Source organism: Peromyscus eremicus, chromosome 6 (assembly GCF_949786415.1).
Source record: "Peromyscus eremicus chromosome 6, PerEre_H2_v1, whole genome shotgun sequence".
NCBI classification, from domain to species: domain Eukaryota; kingdom Metazoa; phylum Chordata; class Mammalia; order Rodentia; family Cricetidae; genus Peromyscus; species Peromyscus eremicus.
This window is the reverse complement of record NC_081421.1, coordinates 15,387,933-15,407,121: the sequence shown is the minus strand read 5'-3', so window position 1 is coordinate 15,407,121 and position 19,189 is coordinate 15,387,933. Positions and strand designations below refer to the sequence as shown.

Genomic DNA, 19,189 nt, shown 5'->3' with positions numbered 1-19,189 from the left:
GCTACATTCTGAGCCTTCCCTACATTCCCTGGACAGCTCAATGTCTGAAGAACCCTGGTGGGAATTGGAGCTGCAGTTGAGGAATGGGGTGCCTGAAGGAAAGTACCCCAAAAAGAAGTTGCTCTTCCCATTTGCCAGGTCCCCCTTTCCCTTCCACACAACCAAGTGGCCCCAGTTTTACCCATTTATTTGCCAATGACACAGAGTCCCCGCCAGCTCTCATTTCTGTCAGCACATGAGAACCTGCCTAGTTCAAGTGACTCCAATACCTGTACTCCTAACACAAAGAAGCCTACTACATCCTTCTTTTTAATGAAAATACCCAAGGAAGTACAATTAAAAATTTGGGTGGTGGCGCACGCCTTTAATCCCAGCACTCGGGAGGCAGAGCCAGGCGGATCTCTGTGAGTTCGAGGCCAGCCTGGACTACCAAGTGAGTCCCAGGAAAGGCGCAAAGCTACACAGAGAAACCCTGTCTCAAAAAAAAAAAAAAAAAAAAAATCTTACTTCTTGGATTTACTGAAAACAAAATATTAATAAATAAAATTAATTTGTTCAAATATAAGCATTTAATGAAAGTGAAAAGAAACTAGTTAATGCCAACAACCACATTAGTCACCTGGAGGAAAAACAGAAGACAGAGAAAGTATCAAAGAAACAGGTAAAAGAGAGAGAATAAACTGGAGAACAGATCCATGACAGAAAATGAAACAAAAGATCTCCAGACTATAAGACAGTAAAACAGAGAGAAATGGTTAAAAAAAAAAAAAAATGAGTAAATGAAAGGTTTGACTCTTCAAACTGAAATGGCTCTCAAACATCTAAGATGGAAATAACAGGAAAAGAGAGACCCCCAAACATTCTGGGGAAATACCTGAACCCAAAGGAATATCCTTACAGGCTTCTAGGTGGAGAGGCTGCTCCAGACCGGAGCCGGAGACCTCCCTGCTGTTACCTGCAATGCTGGGGAAAGCTAACTGAGATGATGCCTGGGCACCCAGAACCCTACATCAGCCCATCGACATAAACTGTGTCTGAGAGTCTGTGTGGAGATCATGAAAGCTGAGGAGATCATGAGGCAGGAGGATGCAGTTGTGAGGAAGGTGGGACACAGACAGAGCAGTAAGACATGAAATAAGCAGGAGGGACTGAGGGGGAACGAAGCTAACTGGAGAGGGCGTAGGGGGGGCAATGGAGGAAGGGAAGGAAGACCACAGTGTAACATGTACTTATGAAGATGCTATCATGAAACCCATTATTTGTGGGCTAACCTAAAAACTTATTAAAAAGAAAACAAGCCTCTCCAAGGGGCATATAATAGAAGCATTTAGAGCTACCAATACAAATTCCAAGACAAATGACATCCAGGTAGATGAATCGGAGAGGTTCAGGGCTGTGCCTTTTTACAATAAACTCCAAAATTATTAAGACTTTATGATTATGGCCATTCTCAAATGTTTTTAAATGAATTAGAAACTAGAAAACTTGGATGTATCAAAAGCCGCGGCTCAAAAAAATATAAGGCAACAAATCGAATTTCACCGTACCCACTTCCAGTTGACACTGAGGCCTTTGCTTCAGCCCTGTTCCCTTGAACACTGCATCTACCAGTATACGGCAGTACCAGAACCCGAGGACTAGGTGTGGGAGGCCTGCTCCACCTTTTCCTGGGTTCTTGTGAGGAGGAGAGATGGGTAAGACACTTTTAGATAGAAAGATACTGGAGAGGAGAAAGACAGAAACACAGGATAGCTGCAAGAAGACCTGGGTCAATACCCAATGGCCTTTTCTGTTTATTCAAAAGGGCTTTTTATAACAATGCCAAGGGGTGGGGCAAAAGACCTCCCCCTCTCTAGATCAAAGCACACCGCACAGCCAAGTGCAAACACCTGGTAACCACGCCCATGGTCAAATCATCCCCTTATGCAGCCCTGCTGGGTGAAGCAAGCTCAGGTTCTGGGACCCTGAGTAAGTCTCACTAGGAAACCTCTGTGGGTCTCCAGTTAGGTACCTTATGAATGGTTTTGACTTAGCCATCATGCAGACTTATGAATGGCTTTGACTTAGCCATCATACAGACTTATGAATGGCTTTGACTTAGCCATCATACAGACTTCTAAGAGACACTAGCTGGCTTAGGAGAACAGTGACTGTTAAACCATAGCGTTCTGCCTAATACTGCTTTACACACAGATAAAGTGTGTCTGGCCTCTGTAACACAAACTATACCAGCTACACGGCCTGTGATATACTACAATATATTACATATACTACAATATACTACAATATACTACATAACACGACATCTGCACACAGCAATGAACACTCAAATGAATCAGAGCTTCCTCACACCATCCCACACTATGATCTGATCAAGTTCCTTAACCATTTCACATTCTAGCTTCTTTAAAGCTGAAAACCAAAATTGTGTGTGTGTGTGTGTGTGTGTGTGTGTGTACATCCTTCAGACAAACTGCCTTAAGGAATTCATGAAGTTAGGCCACCAACATTTGTCCAAAAACTAGTAACTTAAAGCTATCACGTTGAAAAAACAAAATCACCAAGACGCCACTTTCTAGCAAACTACCTGAAACTGAAGCATTTCCAGGCGCCTGTCCGTGAATTCAAACAGAGCCAGTGTTGTCTTCATCATGTACAGTGAGTTGACCATGAACGTGGCCATGTCAGCCGTGCCTCAATTGCTGGCTGAAACCGTACACATTTGGAGGAGAGGATCCAAGACACATGACAAAACCTGTAAATGAAAAGGAAATGAATTCTTATTTCTTAGTCAGGACATGGTCCTGGGTTTATAGCCTTTCAGAATTAATGCCAAACGAACTAGAAGACAGCCAGTTATGAGTACATGAAGGAAAGATTTAATAACAAAACTAGATAGCATAAAAATGGGCATCACTGAATTACCCTTTAAAATGAAGAACTGACTTACTATTGAAGAAAAAACAATTAGGGACTGTCAATGTCTATGGTCACATACGCCAACCTCTGACAAGTGTGTAATAGAGGAGGAGCAAGCCATCATCTACAAGCAATGCATCTACAAACTACCTGCACGAAGTCAGCCTGCCGAGCGTCCAAGGGCACAACTGAAGAATCGTGTGAGGCCAGAACCTCCCGCAGCAGAGTGAGTGTCTGATTCAGGGCAGAACTGGGTCCAAGGTCAGGTGGTGGGAGCTCAACCTGGACAAAACAACAGTTTACTTGCCGCCCATGTTTTCTTCAGAAGTTCAAACACACAGAGGGCCCATGATAAAAAAACTAATGTAACCTATCACATGTCTAGTATATTAAAAACTCACAATCTATTGACAGTTAATTTTGAAGTACGCTGCTCAGAAAGACAAGGTTTTACCAGCCTACCCCAGAGTTATTATAACTTTCTACATTAAAGCTCAAGAATTTATGAGAAAAGTTGGTGTTTACTTGAATTACATAATTACATTTGTTACATATTGAATAAACCTGGTTTTATTTTGTTTGTATCCCAAATTGTAAGAGTAAAGAAATGCCTACAGCAGCGGTATCTATCACTGAGAAGCATCATCCACTCTCGGGGCTCAGGGTCAGGTTGGAGCTCTTGACTCCGTTCTCTATCACGGGCCCCTGGAGAACTCCAGATTGACCCAGAGGCTATGCACTTGGAGAAGTGGTTCACAGAAAATAAGTACCACTAAAATTTTGACCAGTAAGTTTAAATCCTGGATCTACCCCTTAAGTCACTGTGTGACCTTGGAAGGCTAAGTTCTCAGAGCATCAGAGGGATTCTAGGGAACTGAATGGAGTCCTGTTTCAGCTCCTGACCAGAACCCAGTTCCCTCAGGAAGTGGAAGCTAGGCCTAACATGTCACTGCTGCTTGGAAGCACCACCAGAGGGACCCTGTGAACTTTCTTTTTGCTCTTAGTTCTTTTCATTCAAAAAAGAACTTATGCAAGTATGAGATTCTGCCTATAAAACTTTAAAAAGATAATCAGAGTACTTTCAACTTTAACAGAAAAATACTGGAAATGGAACAAAATTTGGCAATTAGAAGTCTTTGTAAGAAACTACAGCCTTGTGTCAGATAGAAAACGAGAAAACTTAAATGTCACGATTTATTTAAGAACTTTTCATACACAGAAGATAATGAGTAATTGACATCAGTAGGAGTGGCAGAGCGACCTGTGGAAATACTTTCTTTGATGAAGGTAATGTCAACAAGAGCAAAGGAGAAAACATGGTCCAGGACAACCAAGGCAGAGGATGGAGACAGTGACCACAGCAGACACAACCAAACGCTCCAGGTGAACACTGCAGCTGCAATGGAAACTTCACTACAGGGGTCAGCAACAGATGGGAGCAGGCACAAAAAGTGGTCACTGCAACTACCTGGTCTGTGGAGCAGAAAGAAATGGAGTGAAATGAAAATGAACAGAACTCCATGAAAACCCATCACCAAACTCAGCATAATGCGAAGTCCAAATAACAGAGAACAAGGAGCAAGAGGTATTTGAAGAAACAATGGAAGATGAACACTGAACTCAATGGTCAAGCAGGTGACTAAATCTCAACATAAATCTGCAGTGGTCCCCATGGAGACAGCATAACTCAAAAGAGAGGGCCTGGGGAGATGGCTCAGTGGTGAGGAAAACAGGCCACTCTTCCCACAGCACCTTGATTCAATGCCCAGTGCCCACATGGTGGCTCACAACTTTCTGTAACTCGTTAAGATTAGCAACCAATGTGTCACCAGAATGTACTAGATGTCATATACTTAAGGGTTGGAAGAAGTAAAACGTCAGCCAAGAATTCTATTTCTGGGAAAAGTAGTCTTGAGAAAGCAGGAGAAAAGGATACGACCAAGACAAAAACTTTTTTTAGTAGTTCTTGTTTGTATTTTCTTCTCCTCCTCATGAATGAAAAGACAATTTCATGAAGAAAAAATTATAAATTATGTTGGTGGACACACGATGTAGCGCATTGCTGTCTGTGCTAATACCAGCACAAGAAAGAACAGAACTGTATAGGAGGAAGGAAGCACAGGAGTCATGGAGAGATAGGGGGATGAAGACTCAGACACACATAAAACAGAGCAAACTACACAGATTCCACACTCAGGAGGTCAGCCAGAGGTAAATGGTTATACATACTAATCAAAAGGCAAAAGCTTGAGGAATGAATCAACTTTTTACAAAACCACAATCAAACTGCATGTTATCTTCTAACAAGTTCAAAGGAAAGGACATAAAATAGAGACTTTGCAAACAGCCAAATGAAAGCTAGCATAGCCCCACTGTAAGACAAAACACCAGTAAGATAAGTATCTCTAAAAATAATGGCCATCTTCTGATAAAAAAGGATCAACATGGGATGGAGGATACAAGAGTTACCTCCATAGAAGCATCTAGCAACAGAACCCTGAAGCTGACAAAGAACAATTATTCCTGCTACAGAACTCTGCTTGACTTACAACGCTAGGTCATACAGGTCTCTCAGGTTTTGTTGTTTGTGTGTACTCCATGGAGTTTTCTACTCACGGTCATAAACGTTCATGTCTATGACACAGAAGACAAAGCTGCATCATGGGAAGGTGAAACAATGAAACTGTTTGAAAAACATCTTGTAAGAGTTTCCGGTTTCACAGTGTCACACTGGCTCTCACTTAAGAGGATTAAGCTCCTCTTAGTTACACATATTTGGAAAACTCTGTATTGAAAAATGTTTAAAAATGAAATATTTAGAAAACAAGATAGTGAAACTCACCTTGAGATTTTTCTCCAATTAGGATATAGTTATGCAAATATGAACTCTAACCTGAGGTACACTAAGCTTCCCTAACATGAATTTGAAGGGGGAAAAAAATCACTGAAGTCAAAACATGAAAGCCGCCCATTCAATGCTGCAGCTCCGGGATGCAGAGCACACTCACCTTGTCCATCAGTTTACTCGCATGGAGACTCAAACTGTTGAAGAATATTTTTTTGCTTAGCAAGTGCATTTCTTCAATTGTCGTCAGTAGAGTAGCTGCCACTAAAGCAAACAATATTTCATTTCAGATCGCAAAACAAAAGCTAACACAATTCAGCTCACTGAGCACAGTGCTTTAAAGAGATCTAGATATGGAGGCTGGAGAGAGGCACAATGAGTAAGACTGCTTGTTTTCAAGCTTGAGGGGCTGAGTAGGAATCCATAGCACCCACATAAAAGCCATGCATGGCTGCATGTGCCTGTGACCCCAGCACTGCGAGCCCCAGGAGCCCTGTGACCAGCCTAAAAGGCAAGCTGCAGGTCCTCAAGGGAATAAGGCAGACAGTGACAGAGGAAGTCACCTGCCATTCTCCTCTAGGTTCCTCATGCAGAATGGCCTATGACACACACACACACACACACACACACACACACACACACACACACACGTATACATACACCATGGGGTGAAAGGAAGGGAGATACTAGGAGATTGATTGACCTTGTAACAAAAACAAAAACAGATATAAATAGGAATGTGTGTGTGTGTGTGTGTGTGTGTGTGTGTGATCTATTCACTAAAAATAATCAGTATAGTTTCATAAAAATGTCAGTTTTCTTTTCATTTGAGTAAGGAGATTAAAAAGGCAAAGAAACAACTAAGTTTGAGCATCCGTAGTATGAGAATCTGAAATGTGAAACCATGTACAGCATTGTTTAGAAAGCTTCAGATTTCAGAGCACTCAAGATCTGGGTATTTTGATGAGTGATGTTGGATTGCTAAAGGCTTTTATAACTAGTCCACAATTCTGGTCCCAAGCATTCTGGGTAAGGTTCAGTCAACCTGTACCGTACTTCCAATACTTCATAACATATTTTAGCAAGGCTGTGAGTCAGAAATGATACCTGTGAAATGCACAACAGACAAGCATCTTGATTACACAGCCAAGTCTGGCTTTAATTCTAAAAAAGACAATCAATAGCTCTTACTGATTTGATAATTAGGTTGCATAATACTGAGTTCTTTTCATTAAAACTAACATATCCTATCAACATCTTATCTACAAACTAGTTACTCAACTTCATACAGCTGCTTTAAATAACAGTGTATTTAGACTAATTATGAAACTCACCTATTTTGAAATAATTGATTATATTAGCTTATTTGTTGATATTCAATTTTCTATTAAATAGATTATTAGATCCATCCAAGAGATTTCTTACTTTATTGCAAGGAGATAAGTACGTACACTTGTTTTCCTCACTGATATACCGAAAGGGATTTTAATTTTAATATATTTAGGTAAGACACATGATTTCCAATGTTATAAACTTACTTTTCTGGAGAGAAGATGAAGCTATGTCTATGTTATCATTCAAGCAAAACTAAATGCCAATAAAGAATCGAGGACATTGGTGCCCAGATGACACAGTTCACTCATTATGTCCTAGTCTACCTATACGCAGTGGCTCTGGTTGTCATGGATCTCATTTACTAAAGCTGCAAGGCTTACTTTGTAGACCTATTTCGTTATGTACGTTGAATGTGTGTGTAATGTGTGTGTCTGTGTGTGTGATTCTGTGTGTCTATCTGTGTGTGTGTGTCTATCTCTGTGTGTCTCTGTGTGTGTATGTGTATCTGTCTGTTTCTGTGTGTACGTGTGTGTCTGTGTATGTATGTATCTATCTGTGTGTGTGTGTGTGTGTGTGTGTGTGTGTGTGTGTGTGTGTGTGTGTGGTCATGCATGGAAAAGGAAGGGAGAAGAATGCAGGCCCCAAGGCATACAGGTACACTGAACATGCAAGGTCTCACATGACACACACAGTAGAAACCGGAGTGTATTCTGACAACAGAGAAACACTCCAGGGCATGCAGCACATTTACTCTTCAGTTACCTGACTGTATGGTGGTAAAACTTGAGAAGGTTAGAGATTTTATACAATAAAACTGCCCCAGGTTCAGCAAGTATTACTTGTTCAATTCGAACCTATGGAAACACAAAGAAAAATTCCTGAACATTTATTTCTTAAAAGTATACCTTTTCTTCATTAATGATGGGGTATAAACAACATAAAAGTACTCAAGAGACAACTTCATTATTGTAGCAATCACAAAATGCTTTCTAAAGAAACTTTGCATATTAAGTCATGCGATAAAAACATTTTAGTACAAATTCTTAAAAAAGACTCACTATCTGCAACATTTGACTCAAAGCAGGTAATACTGAAAACCAGGGCAGGGCCACTCTGCGGTTCGGCACCACAGCGTATGTAGATCTAGTTGAGACTAACTGCAAAAGCAGCACAGCATTCCTAACACAGATGCTAGTCAGCACCACTCGTAAAAAGGGAAGAAAGAATTCCGCCTGCATCACACCATTTGTTCCTGATAGCAGAGACTAGGAAAGCCATGAATGAACACCGACGAATCTGTCCAGATGTAAGGCAGGAGGAGCAAGACCTAGTTGAAGATGAACTTACTCTTCCTAGAATCTTCTAATTAACTCCTACCACCCACTGCTCTCTCCCTTAGTCAGCATCCCCTTGTTACCGATGATGCTCACACCATCTATTCTGTCTGTCCTTACGCTGCTACTCCTCTGATTATCTTTCTGCTTTCTAAACACAGACATTGTTTCTTACATCCTTCAATCTCTGCAGCATCTGGTACAACCCTGCACACATGTTCAACAAACCCTTTGAAAGTTAAGGTTTCTCTGTTCTTTGATTTCAGGATATAATACTGTTAGCAAATATATGTGTGCATTGTATGTGTAACATTTTACAAAGGCCTCTTTAGTTATGGAGATTAATTTATCTTCATATTTGCGTGTTAATGAAAGTGACTCCTCTTTGGCAAGAGGCAATAAGACAAGGAATGACATTTATATTTTAAAATCATCAATTTCCATATGAACATCTTTCTTGGTGTGTGTTGCATGCAAGTGTGAATACTTTTGCATGCCTATGTAGGGGCCAGCAACCTACATATGGTGTCTTCCTGAATTACTCTCAACCTTGCCTTTTGAACAAGGTCTTTCACTGAACCTAGAGTTCACTGGCTAACCAGACTGCTTGTCAACAAGCTCCCACGATTACAATTATATATTACATCACTAAAAATGTTGTTTTTAAAATCTTAACACAACTATTAAACTATAAAGGCCATTAATTATAGACAGATGGAGACATCAATTCTTCATTCCTACTCCCTTCAGAAAGAAAGTGAGAAGAGCAGATGGTAGACAAAAAAGAAAGGAAAGAGGGGAAGGAAGGAAGACAGAGAAGAAATGACAGAAACCCACCTCTGTCAGCCCCGAGCTCTCAGGGAAAGTGGCACCCTGGAGTCACAGCAGAGACAGCACAGAGAACCCGGAAAGGTAGTGTGACAAATGCCACACCAAGAAACACCCTTCTCACAAAGGCCACAAAAGACACCAGCCATTCAGCAAAACCAAAAGTCTTAGGGAAAATGCAATCTTTGTTACAAGAGGACAAAAAAACAAAAAAACTAAAAACTAAAGAGACTAAGGATGTGAGGGCAGCAGCGGGCTGGGAGTTAGACTGGAGATGGTGCTGGAGAACTGTCCTTGGCAAAGCTTGAGAACAGAGAGGAAGTGTGGGGCACAGATCCGACATCCAAGTACTTGGTAAATCACCGTCCTTATTAGAAGGACAAGGGAGACGTGGGGAGATGCTTAAAGGGGTAGACAGGATGCAGGAAATCTAACAGCAGCAAAGCCAGGACACAAGGGACACGGGCAGTGCTGTCCTGTTAATGCCAGAGCAAGGATGGGACAGAGGGGAGAGGGGGAGGGAGGGAGAAAGGGAGGGAGGAGAAACTGACAGGCCCCGTGTCCTGACCTCTGTCTAGGCAGAGCACAATGCCCATTCCAAACCATGTGCTACCCAGCTCCATTTCCCATGCCTCTTATCTCTGTCTGCACATCTATTTTCACAGAACGCACAATTCAAGGAGGTCAGGTGCACATGGCACGTTAAAGGTTTTATTAGAAGAGACGGAACATTTATGGGAAGGAAGGGCTGTAACCCATGGACCTGAAGAGGGCAGACTCACAAATCCTGGTTCCCCTGGCCACAAGTCTTACTGTGAGTCTGATGCTGAGGAGACAGCATCCTACATACAATGGAAGTCATTTTAAACAGACTACAGAGTTCTTAAAACAAACAGACAAAAAAAAACAAAAAAACAAAAAAACACCCTGGAAATCAACAGGCTTCTGTGCTAGCTATTTTTTGTCAACCTGACAGAAGCTGGAGTAATTTTGGAAGAGGGAACTTCAAATGAGGAAATCTCCCCCTAGACTGGCCTGTGGACCAATCTGTGGGACATTTTCTTGACTGAAGATTGATGTGGGCAGGCCTGGCTCACTGTGGGCGGTGTCACCCATGTGCAGCTGTTCCTGGACTGTAAAACAGATCGGGCTGAAGAAGCCCTGAGAGCGAGCCAGTACACAGCACCCACCCACGGCCTCTGCCTCAACTCCTGCCTCCAGGTTCCTGCCCTGACGTCCCTCGGTGACAGAGTGTGATGGGGAAATACAGCAAAATCAACCATTTCCTCCCAAGTTGCCAGTGATCATAGTTTTATCACAGCAATAGAAGCCCTAACCAAGAGAACTTTCATCTTAACAAATACTGTTCTTAGGGATGTGCTCGCTTTATCTCTAATGTAAAACTCATTCTTCTTAACTTTTAAGCAGCTAAATGTCTCCTAGTAACATGATAATAGATGTTTGGGCTGCTAAGTAAAGTTGTAGGAAAATAAAATTTTGGGGTGGTGGTGTTAAGACAGGGTGGATCTGTGTCGCACAGACCAGCCTCCAACTTACTATGTCATCCAGGTTGGTCTCAAATGCAGTATCTCCTACACTAGCCTCCTAGAACGCTGGGGTATAGGTATGGACCACCACGTTTGGTAAGAGCTTAATTTTACTCTCTCTAACTCTTTTAACAACTGTTAGTAGTAGACAAAGCAAGTAAAATGAATATGGATTATGACTGTCTGAACATCACACTGGCAGGAAGTATTTCATTTGGTGGAAAACATAAAATAATATCAAGTACTTATTATCAAGTTATGGTAATATTTGAATTTATCAACATAATAAACTGTCAAAAGGTAGGTCATCTGAGGTTTGTTTGCCTGGATCAAAACACCAAAGAAAACCTTAGAAATAGAAAATATTCAGTTTATGATACGAATACATCATAAAACTTAATGTCTATATACTAAAAGGAAGTCAGTCCACTGCCAAGCTTTCTTTGAATCCATAATGGAAAGAAGTCTGTGGCAGGTGTGTGCAAGCACCGTGAACCCACACCCATCTGCCTCACACACCCTCCAGTGTCCACAGGAGGCACTGAGAGCAGGGCCTATGGGAGCATACTGTAGCACAGAAGAGTTGAGGACTGGGACAAGAGCAGAACGTGTTCCGAACCTGCTGACTCCAGAGTCCGCCCCCTGACGGCAAGTAGTCCGGCAGCAACAGCGACGGGTAAATATGCTCATATCTCGACTAATCATTATTGATTAGGATGATAAGCAAAAGGCGGCACTGTGCTCCAGACAATACAGTGACACACTCATTCACTTGCTTTTGTTCCAATCGAAGGCTGTCCTTGCTCACTTAACAGTGGCACAGGAAGCGTAACCTAAAGGTCAGCTGAATGTGAACTAGTTATTCCCACTTTCTTAGAGAGCAGGCAATGCTTTCAGCTTAAGTGCATTTTATCAGTCTAGTTGATGTGTTAATTTGACAAAATTGTGGCTCGATTTCAAGCTGTTACTTATCAATTTCTCTGAACTAAGTAAGAACAAGTCAATACTTTGGTCAGATACCTGAAACCACAAAACCTTTTACCTTTAGAGGCCGACACACACCCTCAGTGATATGTCCAACAACTTCTTGAATATTTTCTTCAACACCTAAAATTAAGTACAACATAATTATTTTTTCCCAAGTTATACCTAACTTCTGTAAGTTTTAAGAACTATTGATCAAAAATACTTACGATTAATGTCATGTATGGCATTTAAAATAAATAGCAACATTTTGTTAAGTATAATTTTTGATATGTTTCTTTTTTATTTAAGGAATTTTTTATTCATTTTACATACCAACCATGAATTCCCCTACTCATCCTCCTCCTGCTCCCCTCCAGCCTTTCCCACCCTGGCCCACCCCCCATCCCCTCCTCCAAAAGTGCAAGGCTTCCCATGGGGAGTCAGCAAAACCTGGTACATTTAGTTGAGGCAGGACCAAGCCCCTCCCCCTGTATCAAGGCTGAGCCAGGCGTCCCACCACAGGTAATAGGCTCCAGAAAGCCAGCTCATGCATCAGGGATAGATCCTGATCACACTGCCAGGGGCTCCTCACACAGACCCAGGTACACAACTGTCTCCCCTATGCAGAGGGCCTCGTCTGGTCCCATGCATGTTCCACAGCTATGTGACATGTTTCTAATGGTGCTGGTAACTAGTATGTATCTATAAAATGCTGATAATTAGTGTGAATGATGAGTAACAAAATGAATTCTGTTGTAGAACATTATTTTAATTGTGCTACATTTGTTTATGCTGTGGAACATTTGTTTAATGATGCAAAGAAGTGCTGCATTCTTTTCTGTTGCATTTGTTTAACTCTGTGAAGCTGTGTTACTGTGCCTGTCTAAAACACCTGATTGGTCTAATAAAGAGCTGAACAGCCAATAGCAAAGCAGGAAAAAGGATAGGTGGGGCTGGCAAGCAGAGAGAATAAATAGGAGGAGAAATATGGGAGGAGAGGATTAAGGAACGAGAGAAGGAGAGAGGACTCTAGGGGCCAGCCACCCAGCTACACAGCAAGCCATGGAGTAAGAAGTAAAGAAAGGTATTTAGAATAGAGAAAGATAAAAGCCCAGAGGCAAAAGGCAGATGGGGTAAGTTAAGAAAAGCTGGCTAGAAACAAGCCAAGCTAAGGCTGAACATTCATAAAGAAGAATAAGACTCTGTGATTTATTTGGGAGCTGGGTGGTGGGCCCCCAAAGAGTAAAGAGTAGAAAAAAAGCAACCACAGAACCCTTTTGTGAGGAAACTGAGAGGGACACAAAGCAAACCCCACATGAGCCCCATGAGCTGGAAGAGGTAGGGAAGGCACAGCAGGACGGTTCTGCAAATGCCTCACTGGAGGCACAGTGTGGCTAACATACGAGAGTGGAAGGATGAAAAATGACTATGCCACCCCAGGAAACACTGGCATTGCTCCTGATTACCACCAAGCACCATACAATTATAAGGTGAGGCAGACAGGCAACCACTTTCATTTTCAGAGTGAGGCTCAGAATTCAACCTAACAATAACTTATCTTCAAACCTCTGAACACTGTCTCTCACATAAACTCTTCTAAAGGCACCTTCAAGGAAACACATCCCTTCTCTACCATCTCCAATCCCCTTTGGAAAGGGGGTGGGGCCTCACTATGTAGCCCTGGCTGGCCTATAACTCCAGCACTCAGAAGGCTGAGGCAGGAATGGCAGTTTGAGGCCAGCCTGAGACACACAGTAAGACCATGTTTCACACAAACAAAAAGTGCAAACTTCGTACCAATCTAAGACATATGCTTCATCAAATCTCAATACCGAAGAGCTGAGTTTGTGACCTAAGTGCCACCACCAACTTGTACATGGCTTCTCCCACAAATCATCTGATGATCCACAGTGATGTACAGCTACTCTACACCACCCAGTCAGGTGATACTAGGAACAGCATCTACATTCTCTCTACTTCCTATCAAAATCAGAACACCCTTAACTTACACACTAAACCCCAGGCTCTTGTAATGCTTGATCTCATCAACTTGACTAGATTTTAGAATCATTCAAGACACAAATATCTGGGTATATCTGTGAAGGCATTTCCAGAGTGGTTTAATTGAGGCAGAAGACTCACCCTAAATGTGGACTGGGCCCAAACTGATTCAAATGGGGGAAAAGAACAAGAGTGCCCAAGGCACACCAGCATCATCTCTCTCTGCTTCTGACTATGGACTGCCATGATGGAGCTCCAGCATCATCTCTCTCTGGTTCCTCACTGTGGACCACTATGATGGAGCTCCAGCATCATCTCTCTCTGGTTCCTCACTAACGGACCACTCTAATGGAGTCCCTGCATCATCTCTCTCTGGTTCCTCACTGTGGACCACTCTAATGGAGTCCCTGCATCATCTCTCCGCTTCCTAACTGTGAACTGCTATGACCAACCCCTTCCCACTCCTGCTCCCACGCCTTCCCTGTCCCAGTAGAACTCTTTCCTTCTATTATTGCTTTTGTTGGCAATTTTATCACAGCAACCAAAAAAGAAGCTAACATACCTCTTAAGGAAGTTATAACTAAGAAAATTAGAAATTTTATAGACATCAGCAACTCTAGAATATAGTCATTGTTCCCCCTTAAAACCCAAACATTTTAAGCACCTATGGTAATTATCAAAATAAAGAACTTTAGAACAGTCCCCTGAGAATGAAGAGTCTGGGTGGCAGAAATAAACCAGTACAGCTTAGTGATATAAGGAACACTCAGCCTGTTCACTGCATCCTTGCCACTAAGCGTGATGCTGAGGGTCTGAGCTAATGTATGCTGGGCACTCCAGCCATGTCTTAACAGAGAGCAGCAGTCTAGTAGAAGGTAAGCAGACCCTAAGCAACAGATGACAGCAAAGAAGTCTATTAAGCAGAAATGAGGCAGGTGTGTGTGTGTGTGTGTGTGTGTGTGTGTGTGTGTGTGTGTAAGAACAGCTGGACGCTTATGTGCCATCTAAGTGTGAAGTGTTTATCTCAGTGAAGACAGCAACGGAAACACAGAAGCCACGTGCATTTTCTCTATTAAGCATTAGCAATAACTGTCAGTACACTGACCCTGTGCAGTTACATGCTTTAAGAGAGCTTCCAGATGTTCCTTCTCAGAGGCAGTAGCTTGATGGAGCCATGCCAGCATATCTCCCACATACCTAAAGAAAACCACCTGTTAGTAAAGATGTCCCAGGGAAAAGTGTCAAATCCTCTACCAGTGTCAATTACTGTACCTCAAAGGGTCGTGGGAGTGCATTTCAATGGGTCACGGTGTACCTCCTGGCCCTCCTCTTGTGAGAGCATCAATAAACCCTCGAACAACAGTACTGCGCCTGGCCGTTCCAAATTCATCTAAGGTATACCTAGAAGAAACACATTATGAGAGAAGTAGCTACGTTTCCCTAACAGACTCCTCGCTCCATGCCTAAGATCAGCAAGACAGGAAAGCTTCATTAGGTTCACACTCCTCAAGCAGCACTATCTTGAGACTAAGAGGGACAAGTAGGTTTAGTGTGCTGAACATTCAATCCACAGGTACAGATCTTGCTCCTTCAAGGAAAGAATGCTTGGGACGAGGCAATAGTAGAGGAAGCAGCAATAGGAACAGCTGGCCTGGCTTCATGGCAGCTAAAACATGATGCTCCAAAGTTTTCAGAAAGCCACATACTAGGTCCCAGAAGCTGGTTAGAATTCTACAGCCCAAACACCAGGGCTTTTTCCCCCATATTAAAATTTTCTCCTTATGTTACTATAACTTAGCATCAAATACTGACCCAAAATTGCTACTAATTTTAAAAGCTTATTTTGACTCCAATGAGACACACTAGTTGTTCATTACATTTATTAACTGGCTATCTATGAACAGTAAATATCCTTTCTCTTATATCAGAAGTCACCCATTATGGCTGAAAATGGGGGAAACTTTTCTATGGTAGAAGAACTGACAGAGAAAGAAAGCTACAATCTAGAGTACAGGGCAATCTGGGATGAGTTTGTGGGGATGGCTGGAATCAGATCTTGTTTCCTAATATAACTGCCATTCTTTATACCCTCCAATTCCACACTACCATTTTTAAAATCCCTAAACAATCTTTTACCAGCCTAAATATTAAGAATGAATTCAATAACTAACAAACAAAATTTACCAAAGTTTTCCCAAGACGTCCAGGGGAATTATTTTCTCAGGCTACATTGTTTTCTTTATTATGTTGTAGATATAATAAGACGTCCATGTTCTATTAAAAATAGGAACATTGTTGGATGTTTTATTATTTATACCATTTCCAACTGAGAGGGAAGTGGGTGAAATGGCAGACAGCTAGTTTTACGAACACGGACTTCTTCTGAGGACTGCTCACTCTAGTTCTGAGATCTCTGCAGGACGCAGCCTAGCAGAGGGAGGGGAAATGCACGACCAGGCAAAGCTTGGTTACAACACACAAATGCTTCATTTTCTTTCTGTACTTTAAGACAATTTCGAACCAAACAGTTCGTGTTTGTTTTCTTCTCTGTGCTCTTTGATCACACACGTTTAAACCAGACAGATCTTGCTGGCAATCTTACCATTGAAACTTATGATCCAATGACTGATACTTATCACAGCAACACCCCAAACCTTCACCTTTTTAAGCAGAAAAACCCCAATCTTCCTTCCCTAGACCCCATATAAAATAAGGTAACGTTTGTTTCTAGGACTGGGGCCGTGATACCAGAGACAAGTGAATCCACTCTGTGTTCTCAAGGGAGTATGCTTATCAGGTGTGGTGAACACCGGGATTTAACCTGTATAGTAACATGAAGTCCCATTTAATGTTAATCATCCTGCAGGATAAACATAATTTAAGAAAAACAACATGAAGCTGTTAGACATGGAACATCCATCTCAGAGACAGATACAGCTAAAAGGACTTTCCCAACAAAGGTCAAATTTTCAAAATGTAGCTTTTATAAGAGTGAATAATCAAAATACATAAATATTCTAAACTTCTTGTCAAAAAAGCAAATTAAAAGAAAAGAATACTGTAGAATCTCCTTTTTGGAATACAACACAAATTCATAAAAAAATAAAAAAAAAATAAAAATGGATCAGTTTTGTACAAGTTGCCACATCCTGAGGTAACCTGTACTCTTCAGGTTTACTAAAGGTGAAGAGCTGGCAATTTGTTTTAAAAACTTCAATTTATACTCAGCTTTGCAAGAAAGATCTGGACACTGCTGTCCATTTATACTCAGCTTTGCAAGAAAGATCTGGACACTGCTGTCCATTTATACTCAGCTTTGAATAAGAAAGATCTGGACACTGCTGTTCTGGTTTCGTTTCTGTTGCTGGGATAAAAACACCCGGCAACTGGAGAGAAAGGAGTTTTTTAGCTCACAGTCCATCTCCTCTGGAAAGTCAAGGCAGGACTGGAAGCAGGCCACAGCACATGCACAGACAAGCACAAAGATGCACACTGCTGCACGCTCACTGCCTCCTGGGCCGCTTCAGCCCAGTGAGCCCTCTTCCTCTTACACGGCTCACACCCAGTCTACGCAGAGTGCCACCACATCCATGTAGTCTTCTCATCTCAATTAATAGTCAAGGTGATCCCACGGCACCCTGGCACATCCATAGCCAGCCTGAGGCACATAATTCCTCTTTCCAGGTGGTCCCAGTTTGTGCTGAGTTGACAATGAAAACTGATAGGTACAGTGGTTTATTAATGTAACACATTAGAATTACAGTTACAATGACTAAGAAACACAAGACAGGCAACTTTTTCAAGGACTTCAATTGACATTTTCTTGAGAGGGCTACACACTGCTGTGATGAAGTTCATACACTGCCATCTGCTGGTTAACAGGAAGCACCCCACAGTTGTCAAACACACTAAGAAAGATGATGACATAAGAAAAGGCGGATTTTTCTTTCTTAGCCTTCACCACAGCCTGCTGAATGGCTGGGCTCTGCAGGCTACTTTCCTACTCAATCTCCAAACATCTCCGACAGCCTTCCAGATTCTATTACTACCCTGCTGGTTTGTGCTTCTCAGAGTAGGTTTTTGCTCTTTTCCTCTGGCTTTCGAGTTTCCCTCTGCTGTGCTGTTGGCTCCACAGACCCCTGCTTAGGCCGCAGCTTTCTGCCCGCCTCCCCACTGGCTCGAAATGTCTAGCATGCACGCTGCACTAAGCATTAGTTAGGCACCTAACAGAATGAGGCCCTCCAGAGCCTCGTAAAGCTGGCATTGTTACTCTCCTCATTCTGCCTAGGAAACCAAACCTCACAGAGGCTCAAGGCCTTGTTCGGGATATCTAACTCAAGAACCCACTCTAAAAGTTCAGTACTTGGGGTCTGGGAAGATGGCTCACTGATATAGGACCTGCCACACAGCCATGAGGATCTAGGTTCAGGTCTCCAGTACCCATGTAAAAAGCCAGGATGATGATGCACACCTGAAATCATAGGCCTGAGGAAGTAGAAACAAGAGGATCCTGCAGCTCACTGGCTGGCTGGTCATGCTGAATGTGTGAGCTCTCGATTAAGTGAGGGACCCTGCTTCACAGAACAACAACATTAATAATAGCAACAATAGTAATTAGGTGAGTGAGAAGACATCCAACATTGACTTCTATGACATAAATCAGTCTAGATGCCCATCAACAGATGAATGCATTAAAAGTCTAGTGCACATACATCACAGAGCATTAATAACAACAAAGAAGTATGAAACTTTTCCCTTTGCAGCAAAATGGATGGAACTGAAGATGTCATTTTAAGCAAAATAAGCCAAGTTTAGCAACTGTGAAAATAATTCCCCACCTCTAAAAACCCTTGCTCTGAAGCAAGGTCTACCAGGAATTGAATGGGGGCAGTGGAAGGTGGCCAGACTGATGTTACCAATGCACACTGTGTGCTAGCATGGAAGTTATCAGTGTCCAAAATACATGAGGCATTACAAAATAGTAACTTCTGAACAAGGATGAATCTGAGGCCAATGCAACGCTTGCTGAAAACCAAGCACACATGTCTGAGGAACTACAAGTCTCTGACAGATACAAGTCATTGCCAATACTATCAGGTAGGAGTGATTTCAAAGCTGCTATCAGTAGTCAGCACCAGCTTGTCATAGATGCACATTAACTCACAGCCAGTTCACACCTTTCCAACCAGTTCACATCTTCACACCATCTACTCCCTCAAAGTGGAGTATTCTGCTTCCTCCCAGAAAACACCTTTTCAACCTGAGACTCACTGTATACTCTTTCCCTTAGGAAGGGCACCCTCAAGGTCACCCTCCTCTCCTACCACGGGACACTTGGGCCACACAGCACCTGGAACATGGCATTCAGTCTATCAAAGACACATCCTATTATAACCCATTTGTTTATATGATGT

At 42.2% G+C, this 19,189-nt stretch overlaps 1 protein-coding gene across 1 annotated transcript in view; it reads right to left on the bottom strand.

Annotated features, from left to right (window-relative positions):
• Window positions 1-19,189, bottom strand: part of LOC131912931 (conserved oligomeric Golgi complex subunit 6-like) — a 50,561-nt gene that overhangs the window by 15,323 nt on the left and 16,049 nt on the right. The window contains 7 exon segments of the mRNA XM_059265220.1: window positions 2,588-2,755; window positions 3,070-3,201; window positions 5,928-6,028; window positions 7,845-7,953; window positions 11,851-11,915; window positions 14,881-14,972; window positions 15,048-15,176. Of these exon segments, the coding sequence (XP_059121203.1) occupies window positions 2,588-2,755; window positions 3,070-3,201; window positions 5,928-6,028; window positions 7,845-7,953; window positions 11,851-11,915; window positions 14,881-14,972; window positions 15,048-15,176 (796 nt within the window).